At 39.6% G+C, this 19,448-nt stretch overlaps 1 protein-coding gene across 1 annotated transcript; it reads left to right on the top strand.

The window, feature by feature from the left end:
* The first annotated feature begins 4,323 nt into the window (after positions 1–4,323).
* On the top strand, positions 4,324–18,272 carry CHMP2B (charged multivesicular body protein 2B). Its single transcript, XM_030469095.1, is given in 8 exon segments — positions 4,324–4,451; positions 7,604–7,695; positions 11,795–11,989; positions 15,067–15,169; positions 16,183–16,289; positions 16,447–16,480; positions 16,483–16,540; positions 16,542–18,272. Coding segments are annotated over 8 exon segments (639 nt in total). The 5' UTR covers positions 4,324–4,417; the 3' UTR covers positions 16,558–18,272.
* Positions 18,273–19,448: the final 1,176 nt, after the last annotated feature.

Genomic DNA, 19,448 nt, shown 5'->3' with positions numbered 1-19,448 from the left:
CAAAGTCATTTAAAGATATGATACTTGCAAGCAAATATTTTTAAAAATATAACCCTTGATTTCATGAATGCCCTACAGAAATATGATGTCCTTCTGTACTTGATCACTGAAGCAAAACTAAATCTGCTTACAAAAAGCAAGGACACTTTTATTATAAAGTGTTCTCTCTTTCACCAAGGAAGAGCCTTGCAATCAGATGTGAAGGTTATAACAGATGTAGCCTGCAACACAAAAGTATCTTATTATCACCAATTACAGTAGTAATTAAACCAGATTTCCGTAAGGAAGGGTCAGGCATTTAGAGGGTTTTACAAAGTGTGCAATTTGAGGCACATACTAAATGATGCAAAATACTTACACCTTACTAAGAAGATCTTGAAAGTGACTTAAACTAAGGTGTAATCTTGCATCTGTAAGTAAGTTACTTTGACATGCTGGTTTCATGCAACAGATAAATCTTGCCTAGTTACTAACATACCTTAAGAACAGTTGAGGTTTGTGGGATTTGGATTTTTGTTTGTTTGGTTTGGTTTTGTTGTGTTTGGGTGTTTTCAGAATTGTTCATAGATATATCCAGGAATAAAAAATTAAGATAACATCCTTTAAATGAGTTCCAGTTCACTAAAAGCTCTTCAGCAAACTAGAGTAACATTTCACATTTAAGATACTAGTTTTTTCTTTAACTGATTCTTGCCATTTTGTATTTACTCAGAAGTTTGTCAAATGAACTGCAAGGATAATCATGCAAAACATGCACATCACAAAGCCTCTGTCACATAAAAAGACAATTTCAGTCTGCACAGATATCACAGTCCTCACAAGACCAAACTGAATTAAGACATGCTTCCACATCTATCTGTGCATTTTCCTCTATCCTGTACACCTGGGATGTTGTAAGGCAGAGATGATCAGTAGTCTATTGGCAAGTGACCTCTTTTAGATAAAGAAAGAAAGAAACAATTAAGTTTTTTTAGTAAGACCAACAACATACTCTCCCTGTTCCATATACAAGCCTGATTCAACTTAAATTGTGAACAGATGGGAAGCAAGGCATTCACTCATATTTCACCATATTCCACAATATTTTCTTAAATAATAAAAAACTCTCCTTTTAAAATTTTGGTTAAAATGTTCAGAATTATAAACTATTTCCAAATAGGTAATCCACTGATAGTGCTCTAGCTCACTGACTTGATTCCCAGTGCAACCTCACTTCCTTACTCAGGAAAGAAATTGAAGTTTTAACTGCAGCCTTAGCTTCCACAGTCTGCAACTCTCTCCATCTTTTCTTATTGTCCCACTCCTACCTCAGCCTACTTTCATATGACACAGTATAAGGTCATGTAGCCTGCACAGCATAAATTCTTACATGTGTAAGTGCTGCCCCGTTTGGTTTCAGTGGAGCTGCTCCTGGATAAAGTGTTAGCAAGTCCTTAGCAGGCTTTGGACGCTGGCCAGTTGCTGAGGACCCAGAGACCCTTGACATAACCTAATTTTACACATAAAGCACACTTCATACACCAATCTATTTATAGTGGCCTTTGATAATTTATCTCATTCAGGCTCCTGTAATTTTCAATTTACCTACATTGAAATTGTAAATTGGCCTTTTTAATTTCCTTCTAATCTGCATGTGAGAAATCAGACACACCAAAACCAGATCAGAGTACTGAATTTGAGTCATTATCCACAAAACATCCCAAGACAGTATGCTTCAACTTGTCAGCTGAAGTTCACTTGCAGTATTTTCCTCACACTAGAAGGGGAGCTAAGGAAGATTAATAACTTTCATTAGATCAGCTCATACAGGATCATATATTCATAGAATTGTTTGGCCAGGAAGGGACCTTAAAGATCATCCAGTTCCAACCTCCTTACCAAGGGTAGGGACACCTCCCACTAGACCAGGTTGCTCAAAGTCTGATCCATCCTGGCCTTGAACACTTCCAGAGAAGCTTCAAGGTTGCCATTTCTGGGCAACTTGTGCCAGTGTCTCACCACCCTCACATTAAAGAATTTCTTCCTAATACCTCATTTAAGTACTCCAATGGACCAATGCCAGAGTAGCTTATATTTGTATTTAAAAAAACCACTACCTTTTTCTAAGTACATATCTGGAATGCACACCAGCTTTTCTGCAATTAATATATTATTATCCAAATTAATTTTTTATACTACAGGATACGTAGTACAGGATATGGTATCTTCCTGAAGTAGTTTTTGTGTCCCACTTTACTCAACATCTAACAAATGGAAAATACATAGCCCCTGCTTTTGTTTCCTACTGATATTTCCATGCAGTTACTAAGGAAAAGCGATTTATTCCATCTGGTTGATTTTTAAATTTTGCCTGTAGCACAGAAGGACTAAGATATTCTATTTAAATTTTTATTCCCAAATTGATCCTGAAACAGGGCATTGAGAATCTAAAAAAAAATACTGAAGTTTAAGCATTATTCTTCTACAAGATAAATTCACGGGCTTCTCTTATCACTGTTATCAAAAAGATTCAAATCAAGTATAGCATAATATCCCGGCACTCAAGCTTATAGACCCAAAAAGTAAGTATTGGCCAGTAATAGCTCAGCCCATACTTTATTTATTGCTATCATGAAGCCTGTTACGGACATCTTTGTTCACCTCACCACAAGTAAACATTCATAAAGAAATACTGTGGAAAAATGGTCTTCTGGTCTTGTAGCTAATCAGAACAATTTAAGAGCATCCCCTAGTCAAGCTGCCCAGTCTCTCTCACTCTCAAGGAAAATGGGGAATTCAATCTAAATTGCAAGCACTCTCCTCCCCTTCATCTGTGCATTTTTAAAGCCAGGATTTCAGTTTTGCTTATGAATACATGTCTGACTGATCTAACAGGAGTACACACATACAGAAATAAAATACTCATTACAAGTTTATTCAACTTAAGAGTGAATTTGTATCCTTCCACAGTATCTACGTGATCAAATATCTGGATTTCAGTCTAGCACAATCGCTGAAAAATACTTCGAGGCCACATGACAAACAATGAAAAGTTGCTATTTGCAATAAAATCGGTATTTTTCAGAAAATCAAGAAATACTGACACCAAATACATAGTTTGCACTTCCCTTTGTCCACATACATCTTTACACTGCTATTACAATATTGTAATAGATTGTTTTTCCATGCAGGGTTGTAAAAGTGTGGTTTATTAGTGCACTGCCAGCATAAACTTCCAATTCTTCCTCAGGTTAAATTTATATCTAGCTATCAAAATGCATCACTACATACCAATAACTCGGTTTTCCTTGCAAATTAACATCCCCCCCCCCCGCCCAACACTTTAAAGTACATGAAGGCACATCTAGCTAGTATGCAAACCAATAACTCAGTATTTCCTATTACCATTCCTTTTTTTATTTTCTAAGGTCACGCTGTGCATGTAGGTAATTGCCAGCGATGAAACCTACATCTTAAACTACCTTATTAAAAATTAAGGCTTGTAATTAGACTCTGAAACCCAAGAAAATTATTTTTTTTCCTTTTCCCATTCTCTCGCATCTTGTGCTCCCCAGCGGCTGCGATCCTCAGCCGAAGCCTTACTTTAGGAAATTATCATGTCACCAGTGCCCCAGGCACGGCAACGACTCCGAGAGAGAATTTAGAACTGGGAAGCCCCTTCACTCAAACCGCGGGGTGCCCTGGACCCCCTCACCCCACCCGGCTGCAGCGCTGTGCTCAGCCGCCCGCCCTGCAGCCCCGCAGCCCCCCCCGCACCGCCGGCAGGGACTGACTCCTCCCCCCCCCCGTTCCCATTCCCCATCTCAGCCCCGGCAACTCCGGCTGCCCACGCCCCAACCCGCACCGGGTTAGGCAGAGCGGCAGCTGCGCCCGGGCAGCGTCCCGTTGCTGTATGCCTTTAGTTTTTAATAATTAAGTAAACATGAGGAAAATTCTAAACCGTGCAGAGGCGCACGGAGAGGGAAGCTCCCACGGCGCCGCCCGCACACCTCTGCCGGGGGAGCTTCCCCACCCTCCGAGCCTCAGCCGGGTTCGGGGCTCGTTCAGCCCGCTGCACTCCTATTCCCTCGCCCGGGACAGTCTGGGCGCGCCTCTTCCGCACCTCAGTGACGGAACCTACGTGCGGGAGAGAATACCTGCAGGGAGGTTCTGCAGCTGCCCGAACCTCCCCCATCCCGGCAGAGTCACGGCCGGTTTGCGGTGTGCCGTCACCACACCCGGCTGCGAGGAGCCCGCCGGGGGGTAGGTGGGGCCAGAGCAGCAGCCCGACTCAGCCCCGGCCCGCCCGGCTCCGCCTCCCCACCGGAGAGGGGCGGAACGGGGCGGGTCTTCGCGGCCCGCTCGCTTCCTGGTGACCTGAGGAGGAGGCAGGATCCCATTGAGGCAGTGGTGGGGGGCTTCAGGTCTGGCTGCCGGCATGGCTTCGTTCTTTAAGAAGAAGACTGTGGATGGTAAGTGGTTCGCGGGGGGGCCGGCGCCCTTCCAGAAGCCCAGGAGCGACTGCTCCCAGCCCTTGTATGATCCCAGGCCAGGAGCTGGGCCCGGAGGGGATCGGGGGCCCGAAGGTGGTGGCAGAGTCTGCGGGGCGGCTTCGGTCCCGGGGTTCCGATGGAGCAAAAACTCGTAGGGAGGGGAGGAGGCCACATCCCGCGTAGGGTGACGCACCGTAGTGCTTGGGCCAGGTGGGACGCGGGGGAGAGGTCCCAGGCTGGGCCGATCCCTTGGGACAGCGGGGCACGGTGTTCCCAAAGGCCCCGGACTCTGTAGGAACAAGGTGTGGTGGGAGGCGGGCCCTGGTTGTCCCGGTCTGCGGGTGAGGGAGGAGGAGGAATGTCTCTCGTTGGTAGGGAAGGAACTAAACAGGCCGGAGGAGATTTGTCGGAGCCGGGAATGAAGGGGGAAGGGGGGGAAGGTGCTCTGTGGGGCCGGCTTTCTGTGAAGGGGAGAGATCGGCCGATAGTGGCCGAGGGCTGCGGGAACCACTGCCTGGATGAACAGAGAGCATCTGCCGAGCTGCTGCCGCTTGCCGACCTTGGCTTTACTTCGGAAGAGTTGATCGTGATGCTTTGTAGTCACTCTGCTGTCAAAACGCTGGAACTTAACGCAGAAACAGCGCTTGCTAAAGTAAAGCCAAGCCCGATCATCACCTACCTGTCAGCTGTCCTCTGGGTGGTCAGCCCTCCAAACTGTTGTGCCCTGGTGTGCCCTGCCTGTGGCAGTGGGGCAGAGGCTGGCTGGGGGTCGGCAGGAGCCCAGGGGGTGGCTGTCTGGCATGTTGGGTGCCCGGGGTCGAGTCAGATAGATCCTCGTTTGAAAATGTCACACCAAAAATGACGCTGTGTGCCAACCAATTGTGTGTCGCCAAGGGAGAAACGCGTGTGTTTCCCACTCGCCTCTTCCCATTTTTGATGCAATACCTAAGAGGGGAGAAAGGGAGAGATGGCACTAAGCTTCCATGACCACGGTTGATTGTAGGAACCACGTCACTCCTGGCTGGGTGTCTCTTGTCCAACCTGTTTTAAGGAATGGTGGTTCTTCCTCCTTAGCTGTGTGTGCGAGGTGGCAGTGTGACACACAGGAGTGTGTCAGAACACCCTGTCTTCTTCTTCTGTCTGATGGAGTAAAGCTAGGAAATTGCATCTGATGTCTAGGAGAAACAAGAACCAAGTTCTCATAGAGTCTTCAGAGGATGGTTTGGATTGGAAGGCACCTTAAAGATCTAGGTCTTCACTTGTGGAAACCAATGAGAGAACTACAGATGTTTTCAGTTTATTGCTATTCTTAGTTTGAGCCACTATGTGAGATCAGAAACAAGAGAAATAAATTGTGCTTACCCTTATTTTCTCCTGACTTTTTTCTTATTGTCTTGAAGTTCCTACTTCTCAAGCTTTCAATACTAAGGGATTATTTTCTTTAATAGTTATTGTAGTTAGAAATTAAAGTTCTGTATATAGCTATTAAACTTTTTCTTTCAGTTTTGCAAGCACAGTGATGCAAGTAATACACATTTGTTTACCTTCAAAATTGCTTACCTGTAGCATTGTTCCCATAGTAATTTCTGCTGTTGCTTTGATGGTGTGAAGAAGACAGTGTTATATTCTATGTAATCTTTCAGATCTCCACTATTGTCCATTGAAAAGTCTACATTTTCTGCAGGTGCTTTTTGCGTAGTTCTCAAAGCAGTAGTAGCGCCGTAAATACTCTCTTCTAGAGAGTTGGTTTAGTATATATTTATATGGCCAAAAACAATTGATGGGAGGGAGTAGTGTAAATGCCCTATTTAAACTGCCACTGAAGGTTTCAGGTTTTTCTGATTCAAAGATATATACAGTATTTCTGATTGTGGGAACGAAGAATTTGCATGCTTCTATTTGTAGAAAAACTATTGCAGGCCTTAAAAAATGAAGAGGGTGACTTATTTCTTAGAGAAGACTATTTTGAATTAATGCTGTAGTTCTGTTAGTAACTCTTCGTATTTGTAGTGATTTTTACGTGCTTCTAACATTGCTGGTACAATAGCAGTGCCTAGCTATGATGTCACTTCTGTGGATGAGAGGACAGAGCTCTAAACAAAGTTTATGTGGCAATCTGCTCCTTTTAGACTCCCACCCAAAGCTTGTCTGGCATCATGTAAATGCATACTTTAGGAGTAGATGAATCTCTTCATAGAAGTGCTAACTTACTTCCCCTATAAAGGTCAGAGGATGCTGAGTCAGATGCAGACCTCTCTCCCTTTGTCCAGGTGAATCACATATAAACATGCTGTGAATTCTAACAACAGATAATTGCAACTGGCATGACTGATGCCTATATTGTTACTGTTTTAATAAGAGGATGTTACCAGTAGGTAGTTTTTTTTTAAAACAGTACAGTGGATAAACTCCTGTAAAGGATATGTTTCACTTGGCAGACAGTGTTCAGGCTTCTGCTGGCCTTAGCTGTCAGGAAACTTCAGTTTGCCAGCAAGATCTCCATGTTCATGTTTCACTAAACATCTGCTAACTGAAAAAGTTCGAACACTATTGTTTTATAGCCTGACTTGAAGTTGGGCAGTGCAGATGTGGTACATTTGTGGAGAAACCTCCATCTTACTAAGATAAGGACAGAGAAGACTATGGTCCAGTACTTGGATTGAGGAGAATCTTCAGTGTTCCAATGGAGTTGCTCCTTAATTTCTCTGTGATCTTGTAGATAAGGTTTCTTCAGCTCATCTGCCTGTTGCAGTTGGGCGTGACTGGTTGAAAAGTGATGGAATCACAGTGAATGTGTTACTACTGAGTTAAGATTGAGCTTGGAGAAAAGAGTGTATGTGCCTAACTTGTATGGTTAAGGCTCTTGCTATGGTGCAAGGAAACATACTGGGTAATTTTTATTTTGTTTTTTAAGGAATATGGCCTACGCTGTTGAACAGAGTCAAGTGTTATCAAATACTAGCAAAATATATTTTTACGTATATTTTTGAAATACTGACCGTTCTTTGATAGCTTTTAGTTCATTCTGGAAAAGTTAGGCTGTCATACTGTATCTCTGCAGAGTGCTTATCAGATAAAATGTTTATGTAATATTGAAAAACTTTTCCCATCTATTAATATTTTCTTTCCAGACATAATAAAGGAGCAAAATCGAGAGTTACGAGGTACGCAGAGGACTATAACCAGAGATAGAGCAGCACTGGAAAAACAGGAAAAACAACTGGTAAGTAAAGCAGGGATATTTATTTTACTCTATAAAAACAAACACTCGCACCCAAATAACAGAAAACTTGTGAAGCTCTAAAGGTACAATTTGGTGTGTCATAATTAAACACTAAAAAGTTCTTTGCCTTTTTGACTTTTTAGTTATTAAAATTACATTGGGAAAAATTTACTACCTGAAAGTGAATGTCAGTCTTTCACATAGGAGGAGTGTAAAACAATGAGTTTAGATTAAATAACCAAATTGACTTTTTCTCTTCCATTCTTAGCATTTTCTGTCCTTTAGAAAGGTTTTTTCTAGCAGGATTGTAAATTGTGGCCTTGCAGTGCAAAAACTAGAATAAGCATCAGTGCTGTGATATGTTACCATGGCTTTTCTGTGAGAGAAGGTACTTGAAAAACCATAAGGTATCATGAATATCCTATAGGGTTTTTATTTTCATTCATATAGAACATCCGTTAAACTAGCTAATAAAAGTAAAACTATTTGCCTAAATGAAGATTTATTTAAAACTTAATGTGTGTGAGCTATCAAGTATTCAGTGAATGGATGCTGCACCTGTGTGGCAGTATAATTGGATAAACGGATGTGACAGATGGTGGGGTTTGATGCATGAAGACATGCTCAGACTGGGAAAAGCTCTGCAAAGCCAGCCACTGTTCCAGTAGCTACAGCACTGCTGTTTAATGGTAGCAGGTCCCATGAATACCAAGAGCTGGGAATAATAAAACTACAGGAGGTCAGAGAAGTGGTTTACAGAAGCCTTGAATGTAGCTAGATATAATAGGTTACTTGTAGATGAGGCATTTTTCAGTATATTCTGATTCTGAAAATAATCTTATTTTTCATGGTTAATCCTGTTGAGGTTTCAGTAACTTACAACAGTAAATTGTTTCAGACTTGTTGGATTTCTGGGGAGAAGAAGAAAGGAGAAGTGAAGTAGATCTTTGAGAAAGTTAAGATTTGCTGTTGGAATGAGCTAATAAATGGAAAAAATGTTTAGATCATGTGAAAAAGGGCCAAGGACTCATCAGGAAATCTCAGAACATTTTGTTATGTACTTTCTTCAGAAAGACTTTTTTTCCATTTCTATGAGGTACTACTCTGAGAAAATCTACTTATATGAATGCTTTGTTTAAAAACACCTTAATATATGCAGAGAATTCCATTTCAATTCAGTAACCTGATATTGCTATATGGATTTTGGTTTGGGTTGGGTTTTGTGGGGTTTTTTTTTGGTTTGGTGTGTTTTTTCCAAAAGAACATAATTGACTTGAATAGGCTTGCTCCAAACCTCTCAAAGCAAATTTGTTGCAGCTCTTTACTCACATTCTTCTTAATTAAGAATAAACTATATGTTTTTATTTCTGCAGCTTTATTATCTGTAGTGCTTTAGCAATGGTTGATAAAAGTTTGAAAATCCCTAATTTCAAATGTTTGCTGTTGAAACTAGTGTGCCAACTAATACCTCCTATCCTTCACAATACTTGAGGTATGAAAAAAAGGAAATTATATTCTGGGCATGCTATAGAATTTTTTTTTTTTTTTTTTTTTTTTTTTTTTTAGTGTCTGTGAGCTACTTAGAAAGAGAACAACTTCACATATATTTCATGCCTCTAATGTTTGAACAATGATATGATCCTTATCTGCTGATCTCTACCTTCTTGCATTAAAAACAGTATGCAAGATACAGCCTTTCATAAATTGTGGATTTACAGAGATCCTGTGCCAGTGCTATCTCTATAGTAAACTTAACCGTGGTCTTTTTTAGTGGGAAAGGTGGTGAGTGGGTCAGTAAATCCTTGCCCAAAACATGACTGTTTGACATATCTTTGTGAGCAGTATTTACCATTTCAGAGCAACATACCTTATTTTATATGTAGTCCTTTGCTTCAGTCTTTACTGGTAACCACATTAGCCACACCACCCAAGTCGCAGAGGGCAATGACTGGGTCTGGGAGAGTGAAGAGCCACACAGATTAAGTGAAGATCAGGTCTGGAAACACCTAGAGAACCTGAAAGTGCACAAATCCATGGCACCTGATGAGATAGATCTATGGGTCCAGAAGGAGTAGGTGGCTCAAGTTGCTCAGCCACTAGCCACTGCATTTTAGAAGTTGTGGCAGCCTGGAGAAGTTCCCACAGATTGGAAAAGGGCAAAAAATAACCCCTATTTAAAAAGAAAAATGGAGTAAAGGAGACTCGGGGAACTACAGAGCAGTCAGTCTTGCCTCTGTGACAGGTAAAATCATGGAGCAGATCCTCCTGGCATCTGTACTAAGGGTCATGGAAAACAAAAAGTGACAGCTTCCATGGATTCACTAAAGGCAAATCATGCCTGACAAATTTGAATAACAGCTCTAGTAAATACAGGAAAAGCAACTGGTATCATCTGTCCGGACTTGTCCAAGGCATTTGACACTGTCTTACATGACATGCTTGTCTCTAAGATGAAGAGACATGGATTTGATGAATGGACAACTTAGTGGATAAGGAACCAGCAGTGTGCTCATGCAGCTCAGCAGGCCACCTGTGTCCTAGGATGCATCAAGAGATCCCTAATGGCTGCATCTTCCAGCAGATCAAAAGAGGTGATTATCCCTCTCTGTTGTGCACTTGTGAGACCCCACATTGAATGCTGCAGCCAGTTCTGGTGTCCCTACCATATGAAGTACATAGATCTGTTGGAAGAAGTTCAGAGAAGGGCTACAAAGATGATCCAGGGGCTGGAGTACCTCTGCTATGAGGAGAAGCTGAGGATTGTTCAGCTTGAAGAAGAGAAGACTCTGTGGGGACCTTATAGCTGCCTTCCAATACTTGAAGGGAACCTACAGGAAGGCTGGAGAGGGACTTATCATAAGAGTGTCCAGTGAAAGGATCAGGGGAAATGGTTTTAAACTGAAGGAGAATAGGTTTTGGCTGGATATTAGGAAAAAGTTCTTCAGTATGAGGGTGGTGAGACTCTGGAACAGGTTGTCTGGAGAGGTTGTGGATGCCATATCCCTGGAGGCGTTCAAGGCCAGATTAGAGAGATGAGACTTTCAGCAACCTTGTCTCGGTGAGAGGCATCCCTTAGCATGGTAGGGAGGTTGGTGTAGATAATATCTAAGGTCCCTTCCTACCTAAGCCATTCTATGGTTAATTTTCTGGTGCTCACAAAGTAATGCAACTGTATCCCTGTAGCAGGTATATTCTGAAGAATCATAGGAGAAAGCTGGTCTTCAAAGGCTGCTTTTACTTAATGGTAAAAATCAAAATGTATACATAGACAGATAAAAAAACCTGAGATAATATGTAAAGCCATCCTTAAAAGGCTGAAAAAGAAAAAATAATTGAAAAGTTTATGTTACCAAGTCACGAATGAGAAGGCAAAGTTTGAAAAATCCCAGCTGATAAGATTATTTGTGCCAAACATTTCCCTTGTACCTCAGGGCTAAATAGGCTGCTATTTCTCCTTGAATTGATAGATAGGGGGTTGAGGTTTTACATAAGCCAGAAGTGTCTTTCTTAAGACTTAAGCACATGCTGTTGTAGGTAAACTATACCAAGTTATGTAGGTAAGCAACCTATAATTATTGTTCATTTAACTTTATTTCCTTCTTCCTCAAAAACTCTGAGATTGCCTTGAGGCTGAAAAAATGTTAAAAAGGACCTGTAAATTCTCTGTTTCGTCTATGGGCTCTGTCACATAATGGCCCATGAATGCTAGAAATCAAAGATAATTAAATTTATGGAACTAAGAGTTTAGTTGGCTGGCTTTTTTTTTTTTTTTTAAAGTGTTGCTCTCCTGTCCAGATGTGGTGTTGAATATGCATATAAGTGAATGTGATGTTATGCAGAAGTTGAAGCCTTTTGAGGAACTATGTTATACCATACTATAATTCATTTCTATTGTGTTTTTTCTTCAGATCAAAGGATAACAGCATTGTATTTGTTCTACTAAAAAGACTTGGTAGAAAACAAGTAAAACTTTGCATAACCTTAAATGTGTTAAAAAACAAAGAGAATGACTTTGGGAATTTAATTATTACTATTAAGGACTAATTATAGTCTTCATTTGAATTAAAATTCTGTAAAACTCATCTTCCTTTTTTAACAGGAACTGGAAATAAAGAAAATGGCTAAGACAGGTAACAAAGAAGCCTGTAAAGTGTTAGCAAAACAGCTTGTACAGCTGCGGAAGCAGAAGACTCGAACGTACGCTGTTAGTTCTAAAGTCACTTCCATGTCAACTCAAACAAAGGTCATGAATTCTCAGATGAAGATGGCAGGAGCCATGTCAACTACAGCAAAAGTAAGCCATTACAAGCCATTCTTTTGCATGAATATGCAGCATATGATTGCAAAAGTTGTTTCATGTAAGATAATTGAAGGGGTAAAACTTATTTCTTAATCCCCCAAATGACGTTGAGGGTATGTAGGAAAATGTAATTTGATTAATACTATAATTTTTTTTGTCTAGTCAATCCAGCAAGTTAGCACCTAACTAAGGATATTATCTTGGGCTAGACATCTGTCACATCTGTGCATGAAAAAAAAAAATTCTAAATGCAGTGGAAGAACTTTTAATACAGCAAAAAACCCCAAGCCATACCTCTGCAGTGTCTTGCCTGCATATCTTATTGCAAGCAGTTTTTACTAGGGAAAAGTAGGGCATGCTGCTTCTAGCAATCAAGTCAGTGTGTCACAGTATCTTTATAGCTTGTGCAAAAAGTAGTTTACTGCTTCTGATTTTAAGTTCCTAGGGAAATCTAATCTGGAACTCCTTGTCGTTCTCACTCTCCATGCTCTAAGGAAACAGTATTGCATTAGTTTTTCTCACCAACCTCATCTCATAGGAGTCTCCTAAAAATCTGTTATCTGAGTTAGTTGTGAACTTTCCCCAATTTCCCTGAATTGATAAATAAGGAGTTTGCTTTAAGCAAGCAGGATTGTTCAGCCTGGGATGTTGGAAACAGAATTAGTGCATTATCATTGCTGACAAGTTGTGCTTTTGTCATGCCCAAGTTAAATCCATTTATATGCCAGTTAAATACAGTAATGCAGTGCAGCTCCATGCAGAAAGTAATTACTGCTAAGGCTTTGCTGTTGGGTATCTCCTAAAACCAGTATGTTGGGGTAGGCATCAGCTGTTCTTTGATAAAGTTGTGGCTCTGTAGCAAACTTTCCCTGCTCCCTGACTAACCCGCAAAAAGGCTTGTCTGACTGTACACCTGGTCAACTTAAAACAGCTTACTCAGTATTCCTACAGAAGTGTTGCATGTAAATCAAATGATCTTGCTTTATATTATTGCATGCTTGGCTTGTTTTTATCTGTGAGATGTCCTGGATTAGATTTCTCAAAACCATAAAAAGGTCACTAAACTAATTATGAAGGTTAAGTTAGTAGGGAAAAAAAATTAACCAGCATCCAGAAAACTAATGTCTTTTTAAAACACAGTAGGTACTTGTGATGAATCATTGTGGTTGGAGAAGACCTTTTAGAACATCCAGTCAATCTGTCAGCTCAGCACTGCCAAGTCCAGCACTAAACCATGTCCCTAAGTCCCTAAACCACATCTACACGTCTTTTAAATACCTCCAGGGATGGTGACTCAACCGCTTCCCTAAGCAACCTGTCCCAGTGCCTGACAACCCTTTCAGTGAAGGATTTTTTTTTCCCATATCCAATCTAAACCTCCCCTGGCACATATTGAGGCTTTTTGCTCTAGTCCTGTCACTTGTTACTTGAGAGAACAGACAAACACCCACCTTGCTACAGCCTCCTTTCAGGTAGTTTTAGAGAACAATGAAGTGTCCCTCAGCCTCCTATTCTCCAGACTGAACAACCCCAGTTTCCTCAGCTGCTCCTCATAAGACTTGTACTTTAGACTCTTTACTAGTTTTGTTCCCCTTCTTTGGACACGCTTCAGCATCTCACTTTCCTTGTAGTGAGGGGCCCAAAATTGAACTCACAGTGTTCAAAGTGTGGCCTCGGCAGTACCAAGTACAGGGGCACAGTGACTTCCTTGGTCTTGCTGGCCGTGTGATTTCTGAACTGATTTGTGTAACATTATTGGAGAGAAAGGTGTTAAATCATTCTCTTGTCACTTTTGAAATTAGTATTTTGCTTTGTTAACATGAGAAGATTAAAAAAGCAAAGTATTCAGTTGTTCATTTTGAAGCTCATAAACAATTCTTAATCTCATACAACCATCAGTGAAAAATATGTGGTACCAGTTGCCTTAACAAGAAAGACAAATACATTATTGTAGACCTTTCAGACTATTTTCTACAAACGGCTCTTATTTTGGACATAAAGTCCAGTTAATAATGACCTAATTCTTTGAGTCGTGCATCTGACCATCACTTTCTCAAGATATATAAACTCTATATCAGTTCAGTGCAAGTATTTTTGATGTTTATCTATAACTCTTGTAAAAGAATTAGAGCTAACACCCTTCAAGTCCAGAACAACTTTTTAAAATATATATATATATATATAAAATAATATGACTATGAGCACAATCTTCAAAATTCAAGCAACATTAGAGGCATATTATAGTATAATTTTTTAAAAATCTGTCATAAACACAAAGGCTTCCATGAAGCCAGCAGCTTGATAGCATCCCTTTTAATTAACCAACTCTTTTATCTTCTCAAAGAGAGTTAGATTTTATGTTTGAATTACTCATGCCTATATTTAGGTTTTGACATCCCATGAGAGGTACTGTAACTTGCCTCTTAGGAAAGAAAAGGCATTAAATGCTGCTGCCTGCAAAGATAGTGCTGCACACTTGTAGTAAAACAGGTGACGTTTATTACAGTATCACAGAAAAATCTCTACTCATTACAAAGGTTCACCCTAAGCTAATATTTACTTCTTAAACACTTTGGTGTTTGGTTCACTTTACAGAGAAAATTAATTTTCCCATTCAATTATAACATAAAAAACCAATTGTGATTTAATGCTTGTCCTCTAGTGGTGGTTCAAGTAAATGTTCCTTACTGAGTACAAAAAAAAAAAAAAAGTATCATTTACTTATTCAAAGTGTAGCCTGTAAGGTAAGAAATACTGACCTATTCTTTTCATTTGTATCAGGCAGATTTTCCCTAATGGATTATTTTTAAGATTGTGGTGCAACAGAGACACATGCATTTAAAAACATATATATCACAGTAGTAGATAGCAATATTTTTTACTAGGTGTAGCCTGTACTATTGATCTGTTATCTATCTACATTTCTCACCAGTGGTAAATAGCCAAGGAAAGTGAAATTTGGACTGAATATTTTTTTTTTCTTATTAGAAAAGTCTTATTACTTCTTAATGTATATATTGCTGTTTGCTAATGCCTCATAGTGTGATTAAGGTTATTTTCAATATTCGTAGACAATGCAAGCAGTCAATAAGAAAATGGATCCACAAAAGACACTACAAACAATGCAGAATTTCCAGAAGGAAAACATGAAGATGGAAATGACTGAAGAAATGAGTAAGTTCTGCACTGCAGGGAACTGCTAACTGCAGCCCAGAATGAAATTAGAGCAGAATTGAAGAGCAAACAAAATAATGCAGGGCTGAGTCTTAGGCTTTTTAGTAGCTTTTGAAACTAAATATAAACTCGTCCCCACCTTCATGCAAAACACCCGAAACACTCCCAGAAAGAACATACTGGAAGGGAAGGGGGTTTGAGACCAGTTCAAAACCTTGTTGACATAATTGGTAAGAAAGAGAACTTGAAATATTGCCATTTCTGTAGATGATAGTTCTGTGTGTGCTTTTTCTTCTGGGAGGAGACACTCAATCTAGATATTATTGATAATCTCAGCTTTAGATACCTGGTGGTATGGGATGATTTTGTCTCCTTCTTTTTATTTTAAGCCACAAACTACTTCTGAGAATGTAGCAAACTTCTAATTTCCAATTGCAGCCATCCACTGTTGACTAAATAATACCAAACTTTCTGATGCTGCTAGCGCAGCCTACTTACTGTGCTAATCCTTTCCATTCTGTTGGCCATAGTCAGTAGCGTGGCCTCAGTAGTCACTCAGTAGGCCTCAAAACAATATTGTTGAGCAAGATGTGAACAAGCCAACTGCACAGAACTGTATTGCTGCAATTCGGAAATTAGCTGAGTAGTTAATAATTTCACAACTTACTTGGGGTGGAAAAGGAAAGTGATTTTTATGAAACTTTAGAAGATGTTTTTAAGAAGTGTTAAAATCTAGTGGAGGGGTAGATAGTTTCAGCAAAATAGTTCTCTTGCTCTGAACATTGTAGAAAAGCAGCCATGCCTTTACCCTGGTTTTGCCCTGCCTCTGTTTACAGGATTTGCAAGGCAGAAGTAAGAAAGCCTCTTTGCAATATACCGGTGCTTTCTGTTGGTATCTATCTCATATAGTGGTATTACTGCTATATTTTGGGAGTGTAGAAGGGTGATACTAGGTTAGTAAATAACCTTTTTTCTTAATGCGGTACTGATTTTTTTTTTTTTTTTATTCTAAGTTAATGATACTCTGGACGATATTTTTGATGCTTCTGATGATGAAGAAGAAAGCCAAGATATTGTTAACCAAGTGCTTGATGAGATAGGAATTGAAATTTCTGGGAAGGTATGGCTATTTTCACATTTCATGTGCTTCCTCCCTTTCACGCTCTTTTAAAAAAATAGTTTTATTCTAGCAGCTTTTATTTTACAGTCTTATTCTAGAAATCAGCTTGTCATAACATGCATTGTTTTGACTGAAGTAAACTTCTGTCTTCTTCTAGATGGCCAAAGCTCCATCAGCTGCCAGAGGCTTACCACTGCATCGACATCAAAGCTGCTACCCATATCAGATGAAGAGATTGAACGACAGCTTAAGCTTAGGAGTTGATTAGCCTGATGGCAATATACAGTCTGCCTCCTAATTATTCTGCTGCAGACAGATGTAAAAAGCGCAAATACTCTTTCAGTGCAACTCCTGTCTAGGAAAGCTCTGAAGCTTTAAAAATGACAACTTGAAGTTGGTACTGGGAAAGGAGAAAGGGAGAACGTTTTGGATCAGTTTGCTGGGAGAAGTACACTTGGTTTGTCCATTGCCTGGAGTCTCTTTGAGCACTGGATTTAATGCTCAGAAGGGATGTATTTCTAACCATAAATTCATTTATACTTGATCTGAATCTGTCCTCTGGATTCAAAGTTTTCTTCTATCTCAGTTCCTGAAATATCTATAGATTTGGCTATTCTGTGACTGGTGGAGATGTCTCTTAGGACAGTACCTGTATAACTTACATAATTCTTATAAAGCCATCGCTGTAGGAAAATGCTTAGTCTGTCATCTTGGCAAAATTAAACTTCCCTTTGCTTTTAGTTGGAATCTGTTTTCTTTTGATGAAATAGACCTGGAAGTGTAGCAAACTTAGGCCGAAAGACAAAGCTTTTTATATATTTCTTTCAAGTCCCTGTAGTAACTTAAAGATGATTAAATAACAGCTGGTTATTTTAAATAAAGGGAAGGATATGGTCTTTGTGCAGTTAATTTTACTGGAAGAGGATTTAAATTTGTTAGTGAACTTTGTTGCATGAAAGGCACTGATTAAACTATTGTACTGTAACATAGATGGTTTCAGATGATTTCAACAGAACTGCTGTGCCTTTATGTATATAAATCTTGTATTGTGATGTTTTTCAGAATGAGTTTTTGACAGATGAGTAAAACTTGTAATTAAGGCGGTTTCAGAAAACACTGTGGCGAGACCTCTGTGCACTGGTGAGGACTTTGGTTGCTGAGTTCAGAAATGCAACTTGCAACATTGCAACAAAGCATTTGCCCTGAAACCATTTGGACATACTTTAGTTTTCTTAATGGAGATAAACTGTGCAAAATTGTTTGTTTACTAAGATGCAATTAATCGCATTGATAAGCTAAATCTAAATTTTAGTTTTGAGAACAATTTTGGATGAAATTTAGTAATTACTTGTGTAAGCGCTATAATAAAAACAAAATGTTCTGGTTCTGAGAAGGTTTTTTTATGGTCTCTGAACTGCATCAGCAGTATTCTAGCTTTAAGTGGAATGCATTTGGCTAATAAGAACTGTGGATACTGTAAATAGATGACAAATGCAGACAAACTGAGAATGCAGTTCCTATTTATGACTTTTGGGAAGGTGTGAGGTTCCTTAACCCTTAAGTCAGGTGGAGATTATTCTTCCCTCTGTTGTGCTGATCTCGGGCTGTTCATTGAATGGAAACAAGAAAATCCTCTTGGCTTGAAAGAGAGAAAAGCAAAGTACCTCCCAGATGTAATACCAGGATAACTGTGGGAAGACACACTTCACAAAGAGACTCTGCTACTAGAGGAAGCAGAGTAGCCTCTTTGAATCTACTGTTGTCACAGTCACTTCTGTCTGCTTTTTAGGACTGAAGTCAGCAGATAAATAAAAAACATAGGTCATCTGTTCTTTTGGCATAGAAATGCAAATGTTCTTTCTCTTTGAAGGTGAGGCGTAGTGTCTAGCAATCTATGTTAACATATTGCATATATCCAATACAAGGTGATTTTTTTTTAATTTTATTTTGTAAAAATGCAATAAAAGGCTTTTTATTCTGCAATGACCTTGTCTCTGTAGGGTTAGTCTTGCACGTTAGCTTCTTTGGACTGCTGTTAGCTCTGATCAATTTTCCTTTGACCTGACCTATGAAAACAGCATAATATTTGTTCTAGCTGCATGTGGGTCTTTGGCTTAAACTTGACATTCAGTAAAGACTTAATCAAGTTTGCATTCCCTTCTGTGTGTAAGTGGGTGCCTGAGTACTGCTCTCAGGCATGGGAGATGAAACCATAATGTGAAATTACTTAGGTGTGTTACTGATTGATTGTATTTTGGTTGGACACCCAATATGTCCTTTCTAAAGGAAGTGTGCACTTTATCTTTTTCATGACTGTCAGAACTGGGAATAATTCTATCCTGAGTTCTTTACCTATGGGGTCCTAGATGAACAGTAATAAAAGTGTTGCTTTTTGCTCTCAGTAAGACTGTCGAACTAGGGCTACTGTGAATATCTACATGGTGTTTCTGTTAACAGTTATCAGGTCTAATATGTATAAAAATCTTTCAGTATCAGAGTATGAAGTGGTGTAGGTTTGCAGGCTCGCTTATAGTTATTTCAGTTATAAATAAATATGTCTTGTGGCTGTCTATAACAAAGTTGCATCCCCTACTTAGAAACAAATTAATTTTAAATCACTCTTAGCAGACTGAAAAAAAACCAAAACACTTCTTTAAACTTCTTTATTCTAGCTGATACCATAATAGCAACCCAATCTGAAAGTCCTCCATCCAAGAACAACAGTGTGATTTTGCACACCCCTAAGAATGGCTCTGCTGGGACAGACCCAAGGTCTATCTCACCCAGAATCCTGCTCCATGAGTGCCCATAAGTAATGCCCAGGAAAATAAAAGATCAAGATACATGTACAGAATGCTTCCCCCACTTTTCTAACTCTTAACTATTTTCAATTTAGAACACTTCCAAAATAGTTATTCTATACAGCTTTAAGTGGCTTTCTAATCTGAGCTTGTCCATATAAATAAACTTCTTGCACCAACTCCTCTTAGTAGAGGAGTTCCACAGACTGTTCTCCACTACATTAAAGCCACCACTTTAGTTTTTTCTTAAGCTTCCTTCCATCTTCATTTGTTTACTCAGTATAAATGACAAACAACCTATCTACATCCAGACTTTGAATACAGCCTACAATTCATTAAACTTCTAAAGCATTCAGTG

This window comes from Calypte anna, chromosome 1, assembly GCF_003957555.1.
Source record: "Calypte anna isolate BGI_N300 chromosome 1, bCalAnn1_v1.p, whole genome shotgun sequence".
Lineage (NCBI taxonomy): Eukaryota > Metazoa > Chordata > Aves > Apodiformes > Trochilidae > Calypte > Calypte anna.
The sequence above is the reverse complement of the archived record's forward strand: the minus strand, read 5'-3'. Positions and strand labels throughout refer to the sequence as shown.